General features: G+C 40.2%; 2 protein-coding genes across 8 annotated transcripts in view; one reads left to right on the top strand and one right to left on the bottom strand.

Annotated features, from left to right (window-relative positions):
- The window catches only part of VPS50 (VPS50 subunit of EARP/GARPII complex), a 137,898-nt gene extending 132,969 nt beyond the window's left edge, over positions 1-4,929 (bottom strand). The window contains exon 1 of the mRNA XM_069587413.1: positions 4,448-4,929. Within this exon, the coding sequence (XP_069443514.1) occupies positions 4,448-4,480 (33 nt within the window). The 5' untranslated portion in view covers positions 4,481-4,929. The remainder of the gene's footprint in view (positions 1-4,447) is intronic.
- Positions 4,930-5,341: 412 nt separating this feature from the next.
- Positions 5,342-21,898, top strand: part of HEPACAM2 (HEPACAM family member 2) — a 61,183-nt gene continuing 44,626 nt past the window's right edge. For 3 of the 7 annotated variants that reach the window (XR_011256580.1, XM_069587416.1, XM_069587417.1), the window contains exons 1-2: positions 10,667-10,860; positions 17,658-18,008. Coding sequence is in view for 5 of the 7 variants with exons in the window: in XM_069587416.1 (XP_069443517.1) it covers positions 10,782-10,860; positions 17,658-18,008 (430 nt within the window). In the remaining 2 variants the exon portion in view is untranslated. Of the gene's footprint in view, positions 5,408-10,638; positions 10,861-17,654; positions 18,009-21,898 lie in introns of those variants that run through there. The other 4 variants (XM_069587418.1, XM_069587414.1, XR_011256579.1 and 1 more) reach the window with 4 other exon arrangements.

The raw sequence follows: 21,898 nt of genomic DNA, 5'->3' as shown, positions 1-21,898 counted from the left end.
CAGAGCTCCCTCCCTCACCCCTTCAGGTTTCACCTCAAATGTCACCTTCTCAGAGAGGCCTTCTCTGGCCACCATATCTAAACAGTACGTGCTGTGTGCGCTCAGCTGCTCAGTCGTGCCTGACTCTTTGCGACGCCATGGACTATAGCCCACCAGGCTCCTCTGTCCATGGAATTTCCCAGGCAAAAATATTGGAGTAAGGTGCCATTTCCTCCCGCAGGGGATCTTCCAGACTCAGGGATCAAACCTACGTCCCTCACCTCCTGCATTGGCAGGAGGGTTCTTTACCACTGAGCCACCTGGAAGGCCCCATCTGAAAGTTACAAATCGCCAACAACTCCGAGAACTCTCTATCCTCTATTCCTCTGAAACGTGTATCACCACAACTGCCTTCACACACGTCTGTTCTGTTACTGCTGCATTCCCCAGACTTAGAATGGTGCCTGGTACAGAGAGTTCAGTAAGCACGTGTTGAACAAACTGAAAGAACAGAGGCCAGCATCATGGAGAAAGCAGAACAAAGGAACTCATGTAAACAGAGAGAGCTAACAAAGGCTGCTCTACGCTCTCCTCCAAACCAAGATCCTTGGAGAGCTGAAATGCCAAAAAGTGTCAGAGACCTTAATTTCCTACCTCTTCACATTAACAGCAATATATTATCAGCACATCCTTTAGACCCTCCCAAAAGAAACATCTTTATTTGTATTTATTTGTAATACTGCTATATTTAACCTAACAATAAACAGTACAAATAAAATTCCCAATGCTAGGCAGCACCCTACTTTCATACCTCATAGATTCATAAAAAGTGTATGAATCATGACTAAATATGAGACTTCTCTGGTGGTTCAGACAGTAAAGAATCTGCCGGCAATGCAGGAGATCCAAGTTCGATCCCTGGGTCAGGAAGATCCCCTACTGAAAGGAATGGCAAACCACTCCAGTATTCTTGCCTGGAGAATCCCATGGACAAAGGAGCCTGGCAGGCTACAGTCCATGGAGTTGCAAAGCATCAGATATGACTGAGCTAGCTGCACACACAAATATGTGGAAGTCAAGCCACAAACAAATATAATTAGGATGACCTTAAAAATCTGTGTGAAACTAATTTTACCTCACCTTCTATACAGTGCAGTTCCAACTTTTTGTATGAGTTCTTTAGCTTTTTTTTTTTTCTATCCCAACTAAGCACAGATTTTACCTGCTCAATCCAATAAACAAATGACTGAGGCTGAAGAGTTACCATTTTCAGAGCAATTTCACTACATTCAGGAGACATAAACTTATTATCACTGGTTATCTGGACTTTTGTATTTTTTCTCTCTCACTCACTCTTACAAAGTAGGGTTAGAAAACAAACCAACCAAAGTACAATGATGGCAATGCTGACTACGCTGAACCACCAGCAAGCAACAGGAGACAGCACCAAACTCAGCTGCTGCACCAAAGTCCAAATTCAGCATGCCAGAGGCAGTTTAGGGGCATTAGTGGTATAATATACAGAAGTGTATATTGTTTTAAAAGTCAAATGGCTACCAAAGTCAGCCTGAAATCAACGATTGCTTGAATTTCTGCAACAGCCAGCTTCCAGTTTTCCCACTTTTCCACCATCAATGCAGTCACTGAGATAATCTCTGCGGTTATGCACTTCTTTGTTAGCCCCAGGAACTGTTAACTCCTTGATCTCTTTACTTTGATCATATCATATAAACACTGCTAGGAAAGCCCCATGTGATACATGCTATCATTCCTGTTAGAAAGATGTGAAAACAGATGTTCAAAAAAAGGTAACAATGGGGCAAGGATAACCTCTTCATTAAATAGAACTGGGAAAACCAGACAGCTATGTGTAAAAGAATAAAATTAGAAGACTTCCTAACACCATACACAAAGATAAACACAAAATGGATTAAAGACCTAAATGTAAGACCAGAAACTATAAAACTCTTAGAGGAAAACATAGGCAGAACACTCAATGACATAAATCAAAGCAAGATCCTCTATGACCCTCCTCCTGAAGTAATGAAAATAAAAACAAAAATAAACAAGCTGGATCCAGTTAAATTCAAAGGCTTTTGCACAGCAAAAAAAAAACTATAAACAAGGTGAAAAGGCAACCCTCAGAATGGGACAAAATAATAGCAAATGAAACAGCTGATAAAGGATTAATTTCCAAAATATACAAGCAGCTCGTACAACACAATACCAGAAAAACAAAAACCCAATCAAAAAGTGGGGAAAAGATCTAAACAGACATTTCTCCAAAGGAGACATACATATGGCTAACAAACACATGAAAAGATGCTCAACATCGCTCATTATTAGAGAAATGCCAATCAGAACTACAATGAGGTTATCACCACACACCAGTCAGAATGGCCATCATCAAAAAGTCTATAAATAATAAATGCTGGAGAGGGTGTGAAGAAAAGAGAACCCTCTCACACTGCTGGTGGGGATGTAAATTGATACAGCCACTAAAGAAGAGAGAATGGAGATTCCTTAAAAAACTAGGAATAAAACCACCATATGACCCAGCAATTCCACTACTAAGCATTTACGCTGAGAAAACCAAAACTGAAAAAGACACATGTATCCCAATGTTCATTGCAGCACTGTTTACAATAGGTAGAACATGGAAGCAACCTAGATGTCCATTGAGAGATGAATGGATAAAGCAGCTGTGGTACATATATACAATGGGATATGACTCAGCCATAAAAAGGAACGCATTTGAGTCAGTTCTAATGAGGTGGGTGAACCTGGAGCCTATTATACAGGGAAGTAAGTCAGAAAGAGAAAGATAAATATCATATACTAACACATATATGTGGAATCATCTGCAGGGCAGCAATGGAGACGCAGACAGACAACAGGCCTGTGGGGGCGGGGCGAGATGTGTGCAGAGTAACAGCGACACTTACATCACCGTATGTAAAATAGACAGCCAATGGGAATTTGCTGTATGACTTAGGGAACTCAAACAGGGGCTCTGTATCAACCTAGAGGGGTGGGACGGGGCGGGAGATGGGAGAGAGGTTTAAGAGGGAGGAGACATATGTATACTTATGGCTGATTCATGTTGATGTTTGGCAGAAACCAACAAAATTCTGAAATCAATTATTCTTCAATTAAAAACTAAATTTTTTTTTTTAAGTAAAGTTGCTCAAGGTCACACAGCTACAGGATGGACCAGGACTCAAACCCATCCTCAAGAAAGAACTGTTATGAAGCATAAGACCAGGACTCAACAAATGTAAGGAACTGCCAAATTTTACTATCCACTTAATTATATATTTTATAATTCACAGAACTTTAAAACTTTATCTTCATGACAATAACAACATAATTTGACAGAGGAGAATAATCACATAGAATTTGTGTATTCTTCACCAGAGACCAACAATGAGTAATCTACCCAGATGTCTCTCAAATTCTAAACTATCAAATAAGAATTTAATTTGGAATTTATAGTCTTTTTTCTATGAACAACAAAAATATTCCCAAATGAAACTTTCACTAAATGCTTTGCCTCAACATTCTCCAAAGTTCTCAAGATGACACTGATTTAAAATTCTAATCTAAAGTACCCTCTCTAATATAAAAATAATAAAGAATAATCAATTCTAGTAAAATATTAGAGCTGAAACAAATAAAGGTATCTAAAACCAGACCATAATCAATTAAGTACATAAAAGTAGATGTCTGCCATTTCTGATTTGAAAGAAGCTGACACGTTATTAGGATATCCCTTTAATTTATGACAGAAAACAGCCAAAGTTTTTATTCAAGATTTAACATTCTGGCAAAAAATAAAAGATCACTATTTTGCCATGACAATTACTTTTTTAAAGTATCATTTCACACACACTAACTTACTGATGACTTTCATAACAGAACTGTGAACAGAATGAACAAAAATAATTATTATTCTCACTTTCACATAAGAAAACTTATGCTACTAGATTTAGGGACTTGCCCAAAGTCATAAAGCTATCAATATCAATTCTGCCTTCAAATTACTGCTTTCCCCACCCACCCCCCACCCCACTCTTTCTAGTCATCTCTATTGCACAGACCTCACTTTCACCCAGACCACCCTCAGACAGTCAGGCAGCTTGAGGATAAAGGGAACCCGGCAGTATAGCTAGGGCGATCACTGGAAAACTGGCAAAAGTGGGGGAGGGGGAGACAAAGATAGCCTCCGGCTCCCTCATTGGCCTTATCTAAAGGAATGTTCTTGGGTCACCGGGTCCCACCTAAGCAAGGCTCCGAACCCCGCGGGTCAGGTGAGTTTTCCAGGGTGTGCCCGGAATTTATAATGCCTCTGACACCTGCCACCACCTATAACTTGGGTATCTGCTTGCCTGCGGCCCAGGGACAGAATATCTCGGCTCCTCTCCCAGCAGAGATGAAGTAGACCTTTGCTTCAGCCTCTGCAACTTACCTGCCGGGTCATAAGAGATTTGATTTTTTGCATGTCGAATTCGTGAGGCGGTATCCTGCAGCAGAGAACTAACAGATCACTCACAACCACCAAACTGCTGGCCCCGACACAGGGAAGCCATAGTGAGTGGTCACGTGGAACTGCCGATCTGGGTTTCCCTTCCTTTCCCCTAGCATGCTGGGAATTGTAGTCCTCCGGCTGCCTTCGCCCCTGCAATGGAGGCAAGAGAACGGTCCAGGTACTACATTTCCCGGCAAGCAAAACAGCTAGCGCTTCGGATAAGTGCACAAAACTTGTTGCCCTGAGAGACCGCGGCAGTCGCCGGTCTTTAAAGAGGTACTAGGTATTGGTAGCTCTGCTTCCGGGAGGCGGCAAAAACTTAATTCTTAGGTGACCAGAAACAAATACTGAGGAGACAGTGTATAAAGCTGACTGACATGAGGCCCCCTAGGGATGTAGTGGAGGAAACCCCACCTGGTCTCCGGGGCGAAGTGAAAGGACGACAGGCTGACGCGAAGGGGCTGGACTTTCCAAGAGAACTTGTCATTCCCCAGGTGGCGCTGGGCTTGGCCTGAGGTAAAATGTGGTCCAGGGTGTCCAGTGCTGGCTGTCCAGGTTAGGGCTCCTCTCCCTCAGTGTTGGTATTCACAGCAGAAAACTAAAACCAGAGGATTTAACTCCCCAGTTATCGTTTTACCACCTGTTTAATCTAAGGCAAATCAAGATAGAAAATATTAATATAGCGACGCAAGGAGATCCAGCCAGGCCATTCTGAAGGAGATCAGCCCTGGGATTTCTTTGGAAGGACTGATGCTGAAGCTGAAACTCCGGTACTTTGGCCACCTCATGCGAAGCGTTGACTCATTGGAAAAGATTCTGATGCTGGGAGGGACTGGGGGCAGGAGGAGAAGGGGACGACAGAGGTTGAGATGGCTGGATGGCATCACTGACTCGATGAACGTGAGTTTGAGTGAACTCCGGGAGTTGGTGATGGACAGGGAGGCCTGGCGTGCTGCGATTCATGGGGTCGCAAAGAGTCGGACACGACTGAGCGACTGAACTGAACTGAACAGTAATAAGAAGACATGTCACTTTAATGTCCTCTTTTCAACTTACAGCAGTTTAGTTACATTGAGGAAAGCAATAGGGGAGTCTTTGGGGGCTCAATTTAAGAAAGAAGTTTCCAGTTATAAGAATAAAAGGAAAAGTGACCCAGAGCTAACAATAATAGCACACATGTATTGAGAGCTTGTTACCTGTCAGAAACTTAGTGTCAGAAACCTTGCTAATAGCTTTACATGTGGTATCTCACTTATCCACACAAGTAAGTGAAGGCAACTTAAAAATTGTAAGGCACTTCATAATTATGAAGGATTATAGTCGTAATTCTACGCAGTTCTCTACTCCAACAGAACCACCCTATGCATAGTTTTATCACTGTGCCTGACAGTTCCTTTTGAAATATATGCTCACCTATATGCTTTTCTGACTCTTACTTCTAACCCGTGAAGAAATTCCAGTGCCTTTTGGACAACTTTAGTGTAGTTCATTACAGCGGATTACCTGCTATAATCTTAATTGCCAGACAGTTCTTATTTATTGGAAGTCTCTGAAAGAGAAACTGCTGGCCGTATTAGCATATGAAATGAAACCCAATTCACTAAACATTTGTGGATTTCTGGGCACTAGTCAGCCCTATTCTGAGCACTTCAGATTGATAAAATACCATCGTGATCCTTAAGGAGTTTACAATTTAGTTAAACAGTATGTATTAGAGGAGATCTCAAACTTGATTGAGTAGTTCTCAAACTTGAGTTTTCAGATTCACCTGAGGAGGGTAGTTGTTTTTACCATCTTTGTGGGACCTTCAGTGATTTTTATAGGCAGCCAGCTGTAGCATTTAAAATACACTGTTTAGAATGAACCCAGATCGAGACCCAGAATTTTTTCCCTCATACACAAGGTGGCAGGTGACAAAAAAGAGAAGCTTTTTTTTTTTTTCATTCGTTTTTTTTCCTATCAGCCAAATTGGGGAAAAGAGTGGTTTCTGTGTCTGCTTGACCTGAAAAGTCAAGAAAGCATTAAAACTATTTAACTCTTAATACTCTACATTTTAGTATGTTTCTTTTTAACTAAAAGGAAATGGACAACCCAGGCCTCTAAAAGTTCAAAGGCTGTAGCTATAATAGTAGAAGAATGGAAAGTAAATCAGTGCTATTGTCTAAATAAAATATATGCCTAATTCAGCATACCCTAACACTATAGAAAACAGTTGAACTAAACATGATAGGTTTTTTGACTCCCTAAAGCTAAAAATAAAAACAAAACCTAGAGCCCTAAAGCACACTTTTTAAAAAAGGTGAAGCATGTTATTTCATTTCCATTTTTCAAAACTACATATATAAAACTTATTAGAGGACTTCCCTGGTGGTATGGTGGCTAAGACTCCACACTCCCAATGCAGGGGACCCAGATTCAATCCCTGGCCAGGGAACAAGATCCCACAGGCTGCAACTAAGAATTCGCTTGCTGCAACTAATATCCAAAAATAAATAAATGCACTAGACTTATTTAGTACTCACACAGTTGTCTGAGGGTCATTAGTGGTAAGCCAGAACAAACTAGTGGAAAGTGTGGAGGGCCTCCCAGCAAATCTTGACAAAAGTTTTTAGAATCGTAGTCCCTCTGTGAAGGAATGCCAGCCCTGTTTTTGTAGATTGGAATATCCGGGCTAAGAAGTAAGTTGATCTGATTCAGGGCAGTTGCATTAGCTGTAAAGTAGGATAAGGGCTTCCATGGTGATTCAGACAGTAAAGAATCTACCTGCAGTGCGGGAGACCTGGGATCCCTGGGTTGGGAAGATCCCTAGAGAAAGGAATGGCAACCGACTCCAGTATTCTTGCCTGGAGAATCTCCATAGACAGAGGAGCCTGGTGGGCTACAGTCCACAGGTTCACAAAGAGTCAGACATGACTGAGCGACACACACACACACACACCGTAAGGGCATATTTCTGATGGCCCAAATAGAAGGAGCCTCTGAAGCTTAAATTAAAAGTGGAGATCCTGGTTTGATTAGGGCCAGGATGAATTTCTAGTCATCCTATAAATATCAAAGCAGCAGAAAGATGTGGCCTCCCCAGCAAAATGTAAAGACGTTTCCTGAGCAAGCAGTAGTAGAAAAACAGGACACTTGCTGAAGGTAAAGCAGTGACCTGGAGAGGGACCCTGGGAGGAAGACGTTGCTGATAATCATTTAGTAGCCTTATGAATTGATCAGGGTTTCTGGGAGGCAGTACTATAGACCTGACTCTATAGGAGTTAGCACAGGCATGGGTGACTGTGACAGCCTTCTCTAGCAGCCACCTCTTCCCTGTAAACTCTGATCTTTCCTGAGATCTATCGAATTAGAACAGAAGACAGGGCTTGCTTTCCTCAGTTCTTGCATGCGTGCATGCTCAGTCATGTCCCACTCTTACAATCCCATGGACTATAGCCCGCCAAGCTCCTCTGCCCATGAGATTCTCCAGGCAAGAATACTAGAGTGGATGCAATTCCCTTCAGGCGATCTTCCCCGACCCCGGGATCAAACCTCTGTCTCTTGCTTCTTTTGCACTGGCAGGCAGATTCTTTACCATTGAGCATCTGGTAAGCCACTGTTCTCTGTTGGCTTTGGCATTGGTGTGTCACCACCTCTCCTTCCCAATTCTTCCTACCATTCCAAAGCATTCCTATGCTACTAGTAAATAATGAGTGTGGATGTTTGAAATCCATAGGCTCCTGAACAGAGCTCCTCTGTGGGTTACAGGTGAGATGTGAGATGTAGATGATAGGAAGTTTCTTATAATGATAAAAGACTTTAAACCATCTGTAATAGCACTTAAAAACTGAAAACAATTGAAGTTATATTTTAACGTTATCTTGTGTGGCTTCCTGTGTAAACATCCTGAGTTCTGAAGTTACTCTAGCAGGTTAAGATTTTTATTCGTACTACCTGCCACTAGAGGGCGCATTGGCATGATTTTTGTCTCAGCACTTTACCAAGATGAGCCTCTCACTGTTATTTTTGAATATGTGCTTGCATGCTAAGTCATTTCTGCGTGACCCTCTGGACTATAACCCGCCAGGCTCCTCTGTCCTTGGGATTCTTCAGGCAGGAATACTGGAGTGGGTTGCCATGCCCTCCTCCGTGGGGCCTTCCCAGCCCAGGGACAGAACCCATGTCTCTTAAGTCTCCTGCACTGGCAGGCAGGTTCTTTACTGCTTGTGCCACCTGGGAAGCCCTTTAATATGTGTCTTGACATGAAAAGATCATCTAATTCATTTTGACATTTTATTTATTTATGTAACATCTCTTATCACTGTATCATAAAATAAATGATATTTTAATATAACAAAAGAAACCCAAAAATTGCAGACTAAAAATCAGTCCTTTAAATTGAGTAAATTTAACATTAGGAAAAACTCACTGCGTCATCTCGATTTCTCTCACTTTGCTTAGTACCCAAAAAGGTTCATCATGAACCAGCACTGGGTTTGAAAAACACTATTTAATAAAACACAATTCGAGATGGATATTGATTTAAAAGATGTGAGGGGGAGTCTATCTGCTATCTGTAGAATTTCAATATTACTTTCCAAATTGTGTTTTGTAAAATCCAATATTAATATTTGTAGGCATTTCTCAAGCATCAAGTGGGAATTAGAAGACACGGACTAAGGAACTTTGGGGTTTGTTTCTGGGGGAACAACTTAAGAAAAATGCTAGTTAATCACTATGCTAGATCCATAAATGAATCAGACCAGTCTTTGTGTTCTAGGACTCAGAGGGAAAATAAGCATGCAACAAAATCAGTTGAGGTTAGTAAGATAAGTGCTGCAATCTCTAGATGGCACAAACAAGACTTAGAAATAGCACAGAGAGAGTTGTGGTGTAACAACTACCTGGGGGGAAGTTCGTACCCTTTTTTTTCTTTCTGAAGCTTGGAGAGATTATTAAGTGACCTCTGAAGAGGGGTCAGGTTTTCCAACTGTCACTTTGCTAGTAAGAGCAGGTCCAAACTGGGTCCTGGTGGCTCAGATTGTGAAAAATCTGACTGCAATGCAGGGAGACTCTAGAGTTTGATATTCTGGGTCAAGAAGATCCCCTGTAAGAGAAAACGGCAACCCACTCCAGTATTCTGGCCTGGAGAATCCCATGGACAGAGGAGCCTGGCAGGCTATAGACCGTGGTGTTGCAGAGTTAGACACGACTGCGCGACTAAAGCATGAACACACAACAGGTCTGTTAGCCTTAATCCAAAATATGTTTCCAAACTTAAATTCCAAAATAACTATCATCACTTTTTTTTTTACCTTTAATTACAATTGAGGAATATTCTTTCTTCGCCTATTTTATCATCAAACTTCTTCAGTAATTATTTATGCAAGGAATTTTGCATGATTTGATGCAGATTTTTGTTTTATATAGTAGAGCTTGGACTGGAACCTTCTTGTAGTAGATGACATGAAATGAAATAGGGGTTAACTTATAGCTAGGTGAATTAAGCGGAAGTGCACTGCCTGGCAGTGAAAGGCCAGGCAGAAAATCCGTAGCCCAGACACCACTGTAGAGGCAAGATAGTCTCTGAACTGTTGGTTCACTTACTCTGCTTCAGCTGTGAAAATGTGGCCTCAGATATTATCTGTTATAATTATGTGCAGTGCATGATTCAGTGTTACTCGGAAACACACCTGTGGTTTGCTTTTAAAAATAACATGAATCCATAGACTCAATAAACCCATGGTGGACATTTCTAACAGGAAATATACAAGAAAAATACATATTTAAAGATATGTATAACTTTTACATGTTCCTTCACGGTGATTTATAACTATTTTAGCAGATATATGAAATACTGTGATTTTCATAGAAAAAATTTAATTTCAAAATAGCGGCATCGTTTTTCCATGATAGGATACTAGCTTCTGTTTTTTCAGAAAATTTCACAATATGCTTTTGATTATTAAAGCATATTGGTTTTTATTAGAGTCACCCGAAAGGATGTTTTCCTTCATGTGATAATTAACGACTAAGAATAATTCATGAAACATGCTGAGGATTACTGATAATTGCTAAGAAGTGGCTCTGAAAGTCACAAGCCTGTCTTCTTGCAGAGCCTATAACAGGTGTTCCCAGTACCTGTGTCCTTTGTATACACATTCATTCTGTATTCAAATCGCAGAAGCAAGAGGCAGGCTGGGGTCTGTTACCTCACTGCTAATTTCCCTGGCAAATAAACCAGCAGCTGCCGGTCCATGAACCAAGTTGCCACCAGGAACAGGGCACTGTGTGCATGGAACAGGATGCATTCATGGAACCCTTCAGCAGCAGGGTTGGGGTCCTTCGGTGCAAAATATACCTCCTTCTCTTAGGTAAGGCACTGCATAAAGTGCATTTTAAGTACTTTTTTTAAAAAATTGTGACCATAAGGTAAATATTTGCTCTTGGCTGTAGATTCACTCAGATAATTGAAGGACAGCACAGAACCTTTTAACAGTAACACAGTTTGTTCCAGCAAAGAAACAGGATCATTTAGGAGAAAGGAAGTTCAATCAATCAATGGTTATTGTTTTCTGAAGACAACAATTATTGTCAATAGCACTTATTAAGAAAATTAAAACATTCTAAAAACTTAATGTGGTTCTTCTTTTTATAGAGTTCATATATAGGTCCAACACTCTTTAATGCATTCTACTTTGGCAAATATTCTTACAGGTCATGAATTTGTTACCACTTACTGTGAAACTTAGAACAATTTATGAACATAGTTTGTGACTGTTTTATTTAAAGATATTGTGGCAAACTGTTAGCTTTACCTGTTTCTTACCTAATTTATGAAATGTGGGAAAAAAGATTCCAAACTGATAAAAAAAATACATATGCTCAATAGGGAGAAATGTGTTTAAAAGTATTATTTCTCCAAAATAGCTTTAGTCTTTCTCTTTGCCCAATAGTTAATTCAATTAATTTTTCCCCTCTACTTTGTTTCTCCCTCATTCTCCTCTTTATCCTTAGAATTTAGAGGAGTCCACTGTTTCTATGTCATAATTTCCCCAGACATTCTTTTTCTATTCTTCCTGTATCAGCTTTAAAAGTCAAGTTAAAAGAACAGGTCAGTTTCTTATTTTGTTTATATCCAACAGATACGAATTCAAAAAACCTTTTATCCCTTAAAATTTAAGAACAAATTAGCTAAATAACCACTTAAGTTTTTAACCTTCTTAGGTATTTAGAGCTTGCCCTTACTGGTATTTTATGGCTTAGTTTTCATAGTACATGTGATTATTTACATTTATACCTAATGTTGTTCATATTCCACATATTTGAAATGTACAGTTTGTTAATTTTTTTAATGTTTGAGTTTCCCATAATTGTGATTGTTTTTCCATTATGTTGTCAAATTCTAGCCTATAGAGATGTTTAGAAATTTTTAGGAAAATTAAGCAATTACCATAACTGACTTTTTATCTTTGTGCATGTTTCTGGGCTTCAAAAGTATCCTTTGTGGCAGTGCCATGCTTAATTTTTTACAACAGGACTGCTGTCATTTCCTAAGTAATTTTTTGCAACTGGCTTTGGGAAGCACTGAGAGCCAATTCATTTGAAGGATTCTACCAAACTAAAATTAAACATAATTTTGAGAAATAGATAGCATGTCCATAAGTAGCTAAATCAGTTATTATCCCTTAAGACTTTCACAAATTTACTCTTCTCCATTGGTAGTGAGTTGTAAAGACCTTGGGTAATTTGGAAATTTTTTTGTATTTTGAAATACTGAGTATCAGTTTGTTTTTTCTTTTTTAAAAATCATAGCTATTTGAACCCTCAAATGTAGTTTGTAAAGTCTATTCAAAGAACATCATCATAATTTCTATTTTCTCTAAAGATACAAGAGTTTATTTACAGTCAACAATAGCTGTGTTGTGCTTGCTAATATCAGACTTGGCAATGGGGAAGTAAATGCCAACTATTTTGAGCTACAGTAGAGGTCACTTTGTGGAGTCTGATGTTTATATTCAATACAGTGAAACTGGTCTAGGGAGTCTTGTTGCTGGACTATAGATAATTTTACAATATGAGGTCGTGTTCTTTAACACTGGACGTTCCTTTATCATACGTTTGTTTTATAGTTTAAGGGAATCTCTGAAGGGGAGAGTTTTGCTATAATTTTGTATGTCAGGTTATTAATGATATTATCAATGTTCTTCAAAGCAGTATGGTGCCTCAAATATAAAAAATTAAGAGTTTTCTTTTCTTGTACTCAAAAGTATTAACCTAGTAATAAAATTGAACGTTCATTTAAGTACAAATATTTGGAATATCAAATTAAAATTTCATCAATTTTCATATCATTTATTTTCAAAAAGTTTACTTGTTCTTACAGAGGTTGACTTTCTAAAATTTATAGTTCAGTCATTTACGTTTCCTTATACAATGAGAAAAAAACCCTTGAAAACTTCTGAAGATGAAGCTGATTTTTTTAAGTCAGTAAACTACTGTTTGGACAGCATAAGCTCATCACATCTAGAGGGGGAAGTTCAGCAATGGCTAAAGAGTACGTGCTCCTAAACTGGAGCAGAAGCATACAATTATCTGTGTATTCTGCAACGTTCACTACAAGTAAGGATTACATCATGTCAGTAGGCTCATGTATTTCCTGCAAATTAAAAAGATTTTAGTGGATGATATAAAAAATGTATAAAGAAAATTTCATCCATCACTGATACTCATAACTTTCTGCTGCTGCTGCTGCTGCTGCTGCTGCTGCTGCTGCTGCTGCTGCTGCTAAGTTGCTTCAGTCGTGTCCGACTCTGTGCGACCCCATAGATGGCAGCCTACCCGGCTCCCCCATCCCTGGGATTCTCCAGGCAAGAACACTGGAGTGGGCTGCCATTTCCTTCTCCAATGCATGAAAGTGAAAAGTGAAAGTGAAGTCGCTCAGTCGTGTCCGACTCTCAGTGACCCCATGGACTGCAGCCCACCAGGCTCCCCGGTCCATGGGATTCTCATAACTTTCTACCTATAATTTATCTGATGAAAATGGTGTATGCAATCTAAGCAAACAGCAATTGTGACAACTACATTCTCTCTCACTGTCATACATATACTTGAAAAAGCACTCATGATTTCATATCATGAAAAAAGTTAAATGACATGATTTCACATCATTTGGTACGATAAGCATTGAATATATTCAGAGATATTATTGATGGTAATATGTTATTTAAGATACTGTTACATGATGTCTGTTATTTCCAAAATAGACCAAAGAACCAGTTCACTCCTCTTAATGATAACTGTACGTGCCATCTAACATTTTCTACTAGGCTGCAATGTTTGTGTCATATTCAGTATTTTAATAAATAAAAATTTATTTCTGTAACTTTAGTCATAGACTTTCTGGTCCGCTTAAGATTCAGCTTCCTGAGTCAAGATCCACCTACGTTTCTGTTCCAGTCATGCTCTCACTCCTTGGTAATAAAGTGTTTCCCAGTCATTTTCAGAACATTACAATCTCAGTTAATCTTTTTTCAACCCAAGCCACACAAAAAAGTAGATTAAAAAAGGTTCTTCCTCTTTTCAGGAAAAAAAAAAAGTAAAAAGTAAACAAGGACTTCTGCAATGACTTCCCCAAATGCCAAGAACAGATTGGCCAGGATTGCACTCAGGCCATCTCTAGCTACAGCTCAGTCTACCAGCAGTTTCTAAGTTGAGGTGTAAAATGTTTTAAATAGACCAATAAATCAGTGACCAAACTGCTCACTGTCAGAGGCAAGCTTTTTATCAGCAGCCATGCCGCTTTTTCCAATGTGTTCACAAGGCAATGAGGTGGATTCCCACCATCCCCCTTGATTTCTTGGCAAAAAACACAGAACTGCCACTGTATGAAAAGATATCCTTGGTGACTCAATGCTAAAGAACCCACCTGCCAATGCAAGAGTTGCGGGTTCAATCCCTGGGGCAGGAACGTCCCATGGAGGAGGAAATGGCAAATCACTCTGGTATTCTTGCCTGGGAAACCCCATGGACAGAGGAGTGTGGCAGGAACAGTGCGTGGAGTCACAAAGAGTCTGACATGACTTAGTGACTAAACAAAGGGATTGACAACTTACTAAGTAGACTTAAATCTGAGATTTAATACTTCTGAATTCTTTGGGCCCTTTCTTACTTAAATATGGGCCCTTCCCCTTCAAATGTAGGGTAGCTGCTACCATGAGAGAGGCACCTTAGGATGCTGAGAACATAAAGAGCAGAGAGAGGGCTTGGACCTCATCTAATATAACCCTCTTCACACAAAAGAAAACTGAGTCACAGGGAATTAAAATGACTTATCTAAGGTAAGTCATCTAACTAATCACCATTTTATCCCAAGTATGTATTCAACACCTCAAATTTCAGTGGACTTTTAACTTTATTAAAGTAGTAGATTCAGAAATCTCTCTGAAAGCTTAGCGAATAGGTTCCTAAAAGCTGTTGTTTCTAGGCAATTTACAAGAAATTAATTTAAGACTGTGTGGACAGGGAAGTCCAAGATCAAGAATAAACTGTGAAACCCACAGGAATATTTTTGTATTCACTGAAGTAAAAAATAATAATAATAATAAGGAAACAGCAACACAATAAATACAGTGAAAATTACATTTTGCATATCTTAAGTTAGTAATAATGGGTAAACTAGTTTTTATTTATTTCTTGCCAGGAACTTGTCAGGCACTTCCTATTGCCAACTACAATGAAAGTCATGAAAATACATGCTGTTTGGTGCAGATATCACAGGTGCTGAGAGGAATAATTTCCTGTGCAGGACCCCCACCCAGATGCCCAATGTCTTTCTAAATCCATGGCTTCAAGAGCTTTACTCCCTTCTCACTATCGCTGCTTCACACATCTCAGACATCACTAGGGTTAAGTCCTAGATTTACTCTCTCAACTTCATTTATCTCTCTTAGGATTTCCTTTCCTGCAATCCACTATATCTCCTCTTTATAGCTCTCAGCAACCAGTTCCTTCTTTTTCTAATGATTCAAATTAAGAACAACTACAAATTTAGCAGTCTTGTACTTGTCAGAAAAGAAAATAGAAGTAAATGCTCATACCTTTGTAACTCCTTTGTAATGGACCAAATCATTAAAATGAAATGTACAGATACAACCCATTGTCAGGAAAAAAAAAATACAAGTCAATCACAAATATACACAGAGGAGACTGTAAGACACATATTTATTTTTCCCAGACAGTCACCTAATTTTCAGTCCATATAGTCGGTTTCGACTGTGTATCTTCTCCCTGTAACCTCCTCCACTCTTCCTCTTTGTTCCTTTTTCTCTTCAGTTCTTTGCTCTGACTTCCCTGCTGACCCCAGGGTCTCACTCTTCACTAACAGCTACCCAAACACTAAAACCATGGAAATCTTTGCTCTGACCTTCACCCTGGGAAGGAAAGAAGAAAATTTCCTGTTGGTGGATTTTTATTCCTCACAGGATCAGACCAGCATCTTTCAGTTTCTCCAAAGAAAATCATTGTACAAACAGATCTTTCTACCATTCCCTTCCTAATATTGATGGCTTTTCATAATAGGAATCAGATAAATCTTAAAGATCCCCTTGCTAGTAGAGATAAAAAGGGAGAATCAATGAAAGAAGATAAAAACTTTGTATAAGACGGAATTGAAATTGTGAGATGTCTCTCCATGCGTGATAAGCCGCTTCAGTTGTGACTCTGCAGCCCTATGGACTATAGCCCGGCAGGCCCTTCTGTCCATAGGACAAAATGTCTTCCAAAAATGTCTCCCCATGATTAATTGATTAGCTGCTCATTAATAAATGACAGCTCTATTCTTCCAGTTGATCAAGTCATCAACCTTAGAATCACTCTTGACTCGTCTCTGTTTATCCCACTCCCAACGTGCCATCAAATACTCTTAGCACCCCCAGTCTTTTCTCACAGTATCTTATACTACTGCCCTTATCTACAGCGCAACCATCTCTTGCCTACTTTATTGCAGGCACCTTCTAAGTGGGCTCCCTTCTCCTGCTCTTTCCCCTGTTTTAGTCTGTTCTCACAGCAGCTAGGGTATACCTTAAAAATAATAATAATAAGAAAACCCCTACCCCTCCTGCTCACAAAACTCTGGTTGTGTTCCCGTCTCACTCACAGTAAAATTGCCTAAGTGTTTGCCGTGACCCTAAGGTACTTCCTGTTCTGGCTCAGCCGTCTTGCTGGTCTCCTGTCTCACCAGGCTCCTCAGGCTCCACTCTGCTCCATTTGTTCCTGTCTTTTGCTGCTGCTGCTGCTGCTGCTGCTGTTGCTAAGTCGCTTCAGTCGTGTCCGACTCTGTGCAACCCCATAGACAGCAGTCTACCAGGCTCCCCCATCCCTGGGATTCTCCAGGCAAGAACACTGGAGTGGGTTGCCATTTCCTTCTCCAGTGCATGAAAGTAAAAAGTGAAAATGAAGTCGTTCAGTCACATCCGACTCCTAGCGACCCCATGGACTGCAGCCTACCAGGCTCCTCCGTCCATGAGATTTTCCAGGCAAGAGTACTGGAGTGGGGTGCCATTGCCTTCTCTTACTGTTGCTCAAACACACAAACCAGATTCCTTCTTCTAAGCAATAATATTCAATCACAACTGGTAATGGTTTGCTATCATTGTCCTTAGAATATTTGCATTTGGCAAGGCTTTGGCTAAAGGAAAAAACTTCCAATTGGGGACTACCAAGTCATGTCAGAAGACTGTGAAGGAAGATTCTCAAGAGGAACTAGCCCCTCAGTCACATAGCTTGATTAGGATATGATATGACTCAGACATTAATACAGTCGCAATTCAATTTTGTTAAAGGTTTCATTGGACTTCAGAACTAATCATCTATCCCAGTTCTCCTTTTCCCATTATTCTTTAACAGTCAGAGATAATAACTTCTGCTTTTCCTTTTCATCATGCATTTAAAAAGATCAAGCGATCCACACAGTCTTTGGGTGGAGTTTTTAAAATGCTCATTTCAGAGACAAATATTTACCTCTACAGGTAACCAGTACCAGAATAGTCAGTACCTAGAAGCCTCTCTTCTTTGTAAAGGACTATCGCCTGATCAGGTTCTCTCTGTTTTGTGCCTTTTGGTTATGAAATGTGGCTCAGCGTCTTTACAGCTTTCCTTTCCTTCACAGCAGGTGCTTGCTTGGGGCTGAAGGTGGCAGTGCCATCACGCACCGTCCATGGCATCAGGGGCCAGGCTCTCTATCTCCCCGTGCACTATGGATTCCACACTCCAGCATCAGACATCCAGGTCATATGGCTTTTTGAGAGACCCCATACGATGCCCAAGTACTTGCTGGGCTCCGTGAACAAGTCTGTGGTTCCCGACTTGGAATACCAGCACAAATTCACCATGATGCCACCCAACGCCTCCCTGCTCATCAACCCACTGCAGTTCACCGACGAAGGCAACTACATTGTGAAGGTCAACATCCAGGGAAACGGAACTCTGTCAGCTAGTCAGAAGATTCAAGTCACGGTAGATGGTAAGTCCACTGTGAGCGACGTGGGCAGCCGAGTAGCACGGCGGTGAGCAGTGGCTTAGGAGACTAGGCTACCAGGGCTTTAGGTCTGGTCTGCAACTTTGGGCACATTAACCCTCAAAGCCTCAGTGTCTCATGGCATGAATGGCACTGTCCACCTCATGAGGCTTTCTGGGGATGAAATAAGAACATTCATAGAAAGGATATGCACAGTGCCCAGCTAAAGGTAATCAAGCAGTAAGTAGGAGTTATTATTTGTTTGCCTGGAAACTATCAAGTATAAAGTTGCTGATGTGATGAGATGAAGAAAATTTTATTTTTCATTAGCAGAATGCACCCTGGGAAGAGCCCTATTTTTTGTCACATAAAGATTTGTGTGTGTGTGTGTGTGTGTGTGTGTTTTAATTTTTGGTACACTGGGAGAGGATGAGACTTGCTCAATAACCACACTTGAGGAACAGTAGAAGGTGCTGGGAATGTCCTCGAAGGGAGAGTGGGGTTCAGCTAACTTTCAGACATTTATTTTCCTTAGTGAGTTATGTAAGCAGTGTACCTTAAAGATACTATACTATGCTCAAAGCACAACTTTTGGTTTTTCCCCCTAAACCTGTCTGTTTAATAATATTTCTGTTTTGGCAAATACAAACTTCATTCCATCAGTTGCACTCTGCCATCACCCTTGATTCTGTCTTTCTCTCACATCCTCATCCAGTCCACAAATTAGCCCTCTCAGCTTTGCCTTCAGAATATGGACAGAGGTGAGTCAGTCAATCCTTGCTGCACCCACTGCTGCGCTACTCAAGCCCACCATCAGCTCTGGCCTGGACTCTCCAAACAGCCTGTGCCCACTCTCCCTGCTTCTACCCCTGCCTTCTGCAGCTCAGAATCCTCCTCTGGCTTCCTGTCTCACAATCAAAGCCAAAGTGCCAACAGCGTCCCTCAAGGCCCGTGTGATCCCCCTACATACCCAGTCCCCCTCTGAACCCTTCTCCCTTACCACTCTGGCCTCCTTGTTATTCCTGGAACAAGCCAAACCCTCTCATACCTCACTGTCTCTACGCTTGGCTGCTCACTACACAGATTGCTCTTCTCTTGCATACTGGCCTGATTCCCTCCCCTGTTTCTTTGCGGTCTCAGCCAGAGTGTCACTTTACCTGTGAAGGCTTCCGTGACCACCTTATGTAAAGTATAACCTCATTCCCCCAAACTGAGAGAGAGAGTGAGAAAGAGAGTTACTGTTTACCTTGAGTTTCGCTTTATTCTTTTCATAACACTGGACATAGTACATATTTATGTTTCTTTTATTGTTGCTCTTCCTGGTCCAGAATACAAGATCCATGGGAGTAGGCTTTATATTGTTTGCTGTTTTGTCCCCACTGCCTAAACCCTGATGCTGGCTGTTCGTAGGCACTCAGTAAATATGTGCCCAGTAAATGAGTGGAAACTGGAGACATTGCAGGGGAACAAAGACACAGGATGTGGCAGCAGATGCCTAGAGAGGAACTTTGGGAAAGAAAATGAGGACATTTTTTACAGTTTCATAAAATTCTCCTGGGTAGTATCCTATCTCTTGCCCCCAAGCTTTTAATAGAACATCCATTCCTTGTTAATGTATAGTACGATTGGATTTGTTGAGGAAAACGGAGCCAGAAGTTCTTTACAGAAAAAAAATTTTAGGTAAATTTGATTTACAATATTATATTAGTTTCAGGTATACAATATAATAATTCAGAATTTTTATAGATTATATTCTGCTTATAGTTATTATAAAATATTGACTATATTCGCTGTGCTGTATGATATCCTTGTAGTTGACTTGTTTTATACATATTTGTTTGTACCTCTTATTTGTTTTTGTAGTCACTAAGTCATGTCCTACTCTTTTGCAACCTCATGGACTGTAGCCTGCCAGACTCGTCAGTCCATAGAATTCTCCAGGCAAGAATACTGGAGTGGGTTACCATTTCCTTCTCCAAGGGATCATCCCAACCCAGGGATTGAACCCACATGTCCTGCATTGCAGGCAGGTTCTTTACCACTGAGCCACACCAGTGGTTGATTTACAACGTTATATTAGTTTCATGGTATACAATATAATAATTCAAAATTTTTATAGATTATACTAGTTATAGTTACTATAAAATAGTGGCTATATTCCCTGTGCTGTGCAATATATCCTTGTAGCTTGCTTATTTTACAGTGCTAGTTTATACCTCTTATTAACCTACTCTTATCTTGCCCCTTTCCCCTGCAACCAAAAGGTCTTAGTAGGGGTTTAGGACCTGTGTTGGAGAAGGAAATGGCAACCCACTCCAGTATTCTTGCCTGGAGAATCCCATGGACAAAGGAGCCTGGCGGGCTACAGTCCATGGGATCACAAATATTTGGGCACGACTGAAGTGACTTAGCACACATGCACAGGACCTGTGTAAAAAAATCTTCTTGGGAAACTTCCACGTTTGAGTGACACTGTTAAATTCAAGTGCGTGATCACAGTACCAATGTCTTTTCTAATGATTGGTTCTCCCCGTACAAGACTTTAGACATTACCTATTTGACTTTTCCCATATCACATATATTTCCATGCAAAGGCATTTTTGAAACAAAAGCATAATAAATAATATATACCAAACAATCTTTTTAAATCATAATGCTGTAAGCTACTCCAAACCATTTCTTCTTGCCAGGAAATATAAAGGATTAAATTTAGTGGCCATCTTGATTTCCTCCATCTTGAGAAAGGCTGGAGGGCTCTTCAGGGCTACCCAGCTTTCCTGCAGTTTGCTTTTCAAACTCCTTTCTCCTTATCTTTCATTTTCTCCTGTCTTCTCTGGGTGGAAGGACTGAATCTGTATATGCTCTAATGCACATTTGCCAGTGTAAAATGAACGTGAACATCAGTCAGAACAAATTTACCTGAGAAGATGCATCAACCCCAATTAAAAGTCTGATAGGAATTCAAAGCTAAACACTGGAACCAGTTGTCTGTTACTTATTTATCATCTTACTGTCTCTGTGTGACCTGTTATTTTGCATAGAAGGAAAGTTAATAACAGGCTTTGGTTTGTTAAAGAGACTAACATGGTACAGTGACTGAAATAATGCTGCAATACAAATGCACAGCAATTAAAACATATAATTAGCTTACTTACATAAGAGGAAAAGTAAATGGTGAAAATATGATTCTTTAAAACTTTCAATTGATACCCCCAAAGTATAGTATGTCTGAGCTTTGTATTTTGCAGATAGTGGATAGGAATTTGCATTCACTGTATCTATCCCAACCAATTGCTCTTGGGATAGCAGGACAAATCAGAGAGGGGAATAGCCATGTAAACTTTGCCCGTGAGAGTAAACCTTTATGGTGTCGGGGGGAGCACAATGAACAGGAAATAAGGAAGCTGGTGTTCTTTACCACTAACTGCATTATCTATAAACTAAAGGTTTTCATTACAAAATTCTTGAAGATTAAGTTCTAGAATTGGTTATCTCTGATAGAAATGATATTTTTATATCATCATTTTCTATTTGTAATGCGGGAGAAATATCAATAACCTCAGATATGCAGATGACACCACTCTTATGGCAGAAAGTGAAGAGGAGCTATAAAGCCTCTTGATGAAAGTGAAAGAGGAAAGTGAAAAAGTTGGCTTAAGGCTCAACATTCAGAAAACGAAGATCATGGCATCTGGTCCCATCACTTCATGGGAAATAGATGGGGAAACAGTAGAAACAGTGTCAGGCTTTATTTTTTGGGGCTCCAAAATCACTGCAGATGGTGACTGCAGCCATGAAATTAAAAAATGCTTACTCCTTGGAAGAAAAGTTATAATCAACCTAGATAGTATATTCAAAAGCAGAGACATTACTTTGCCGACTAAGGTCCGCCTAGT

Source organism: Ovis canadensis, chromosome 4, assembly GCF_042477335.2.
Source record: "Ovis canadensis isolate MfBH-ARS-UI-01 breed Bighorn chromosome 4, ARS-UI_OviCan_v2, whole genome shotgun sequence".
Classification (NCBI taxonomy): domain Eukaryota; kingdom Metazoa; phylum Chordata; class Mammalia; order Artiodactyla; family Bovidae; genus Ovis; species Ovis canadensis.
This window is presented reverse-complemented; position numbering and strand designations above follow the sequence as displayed.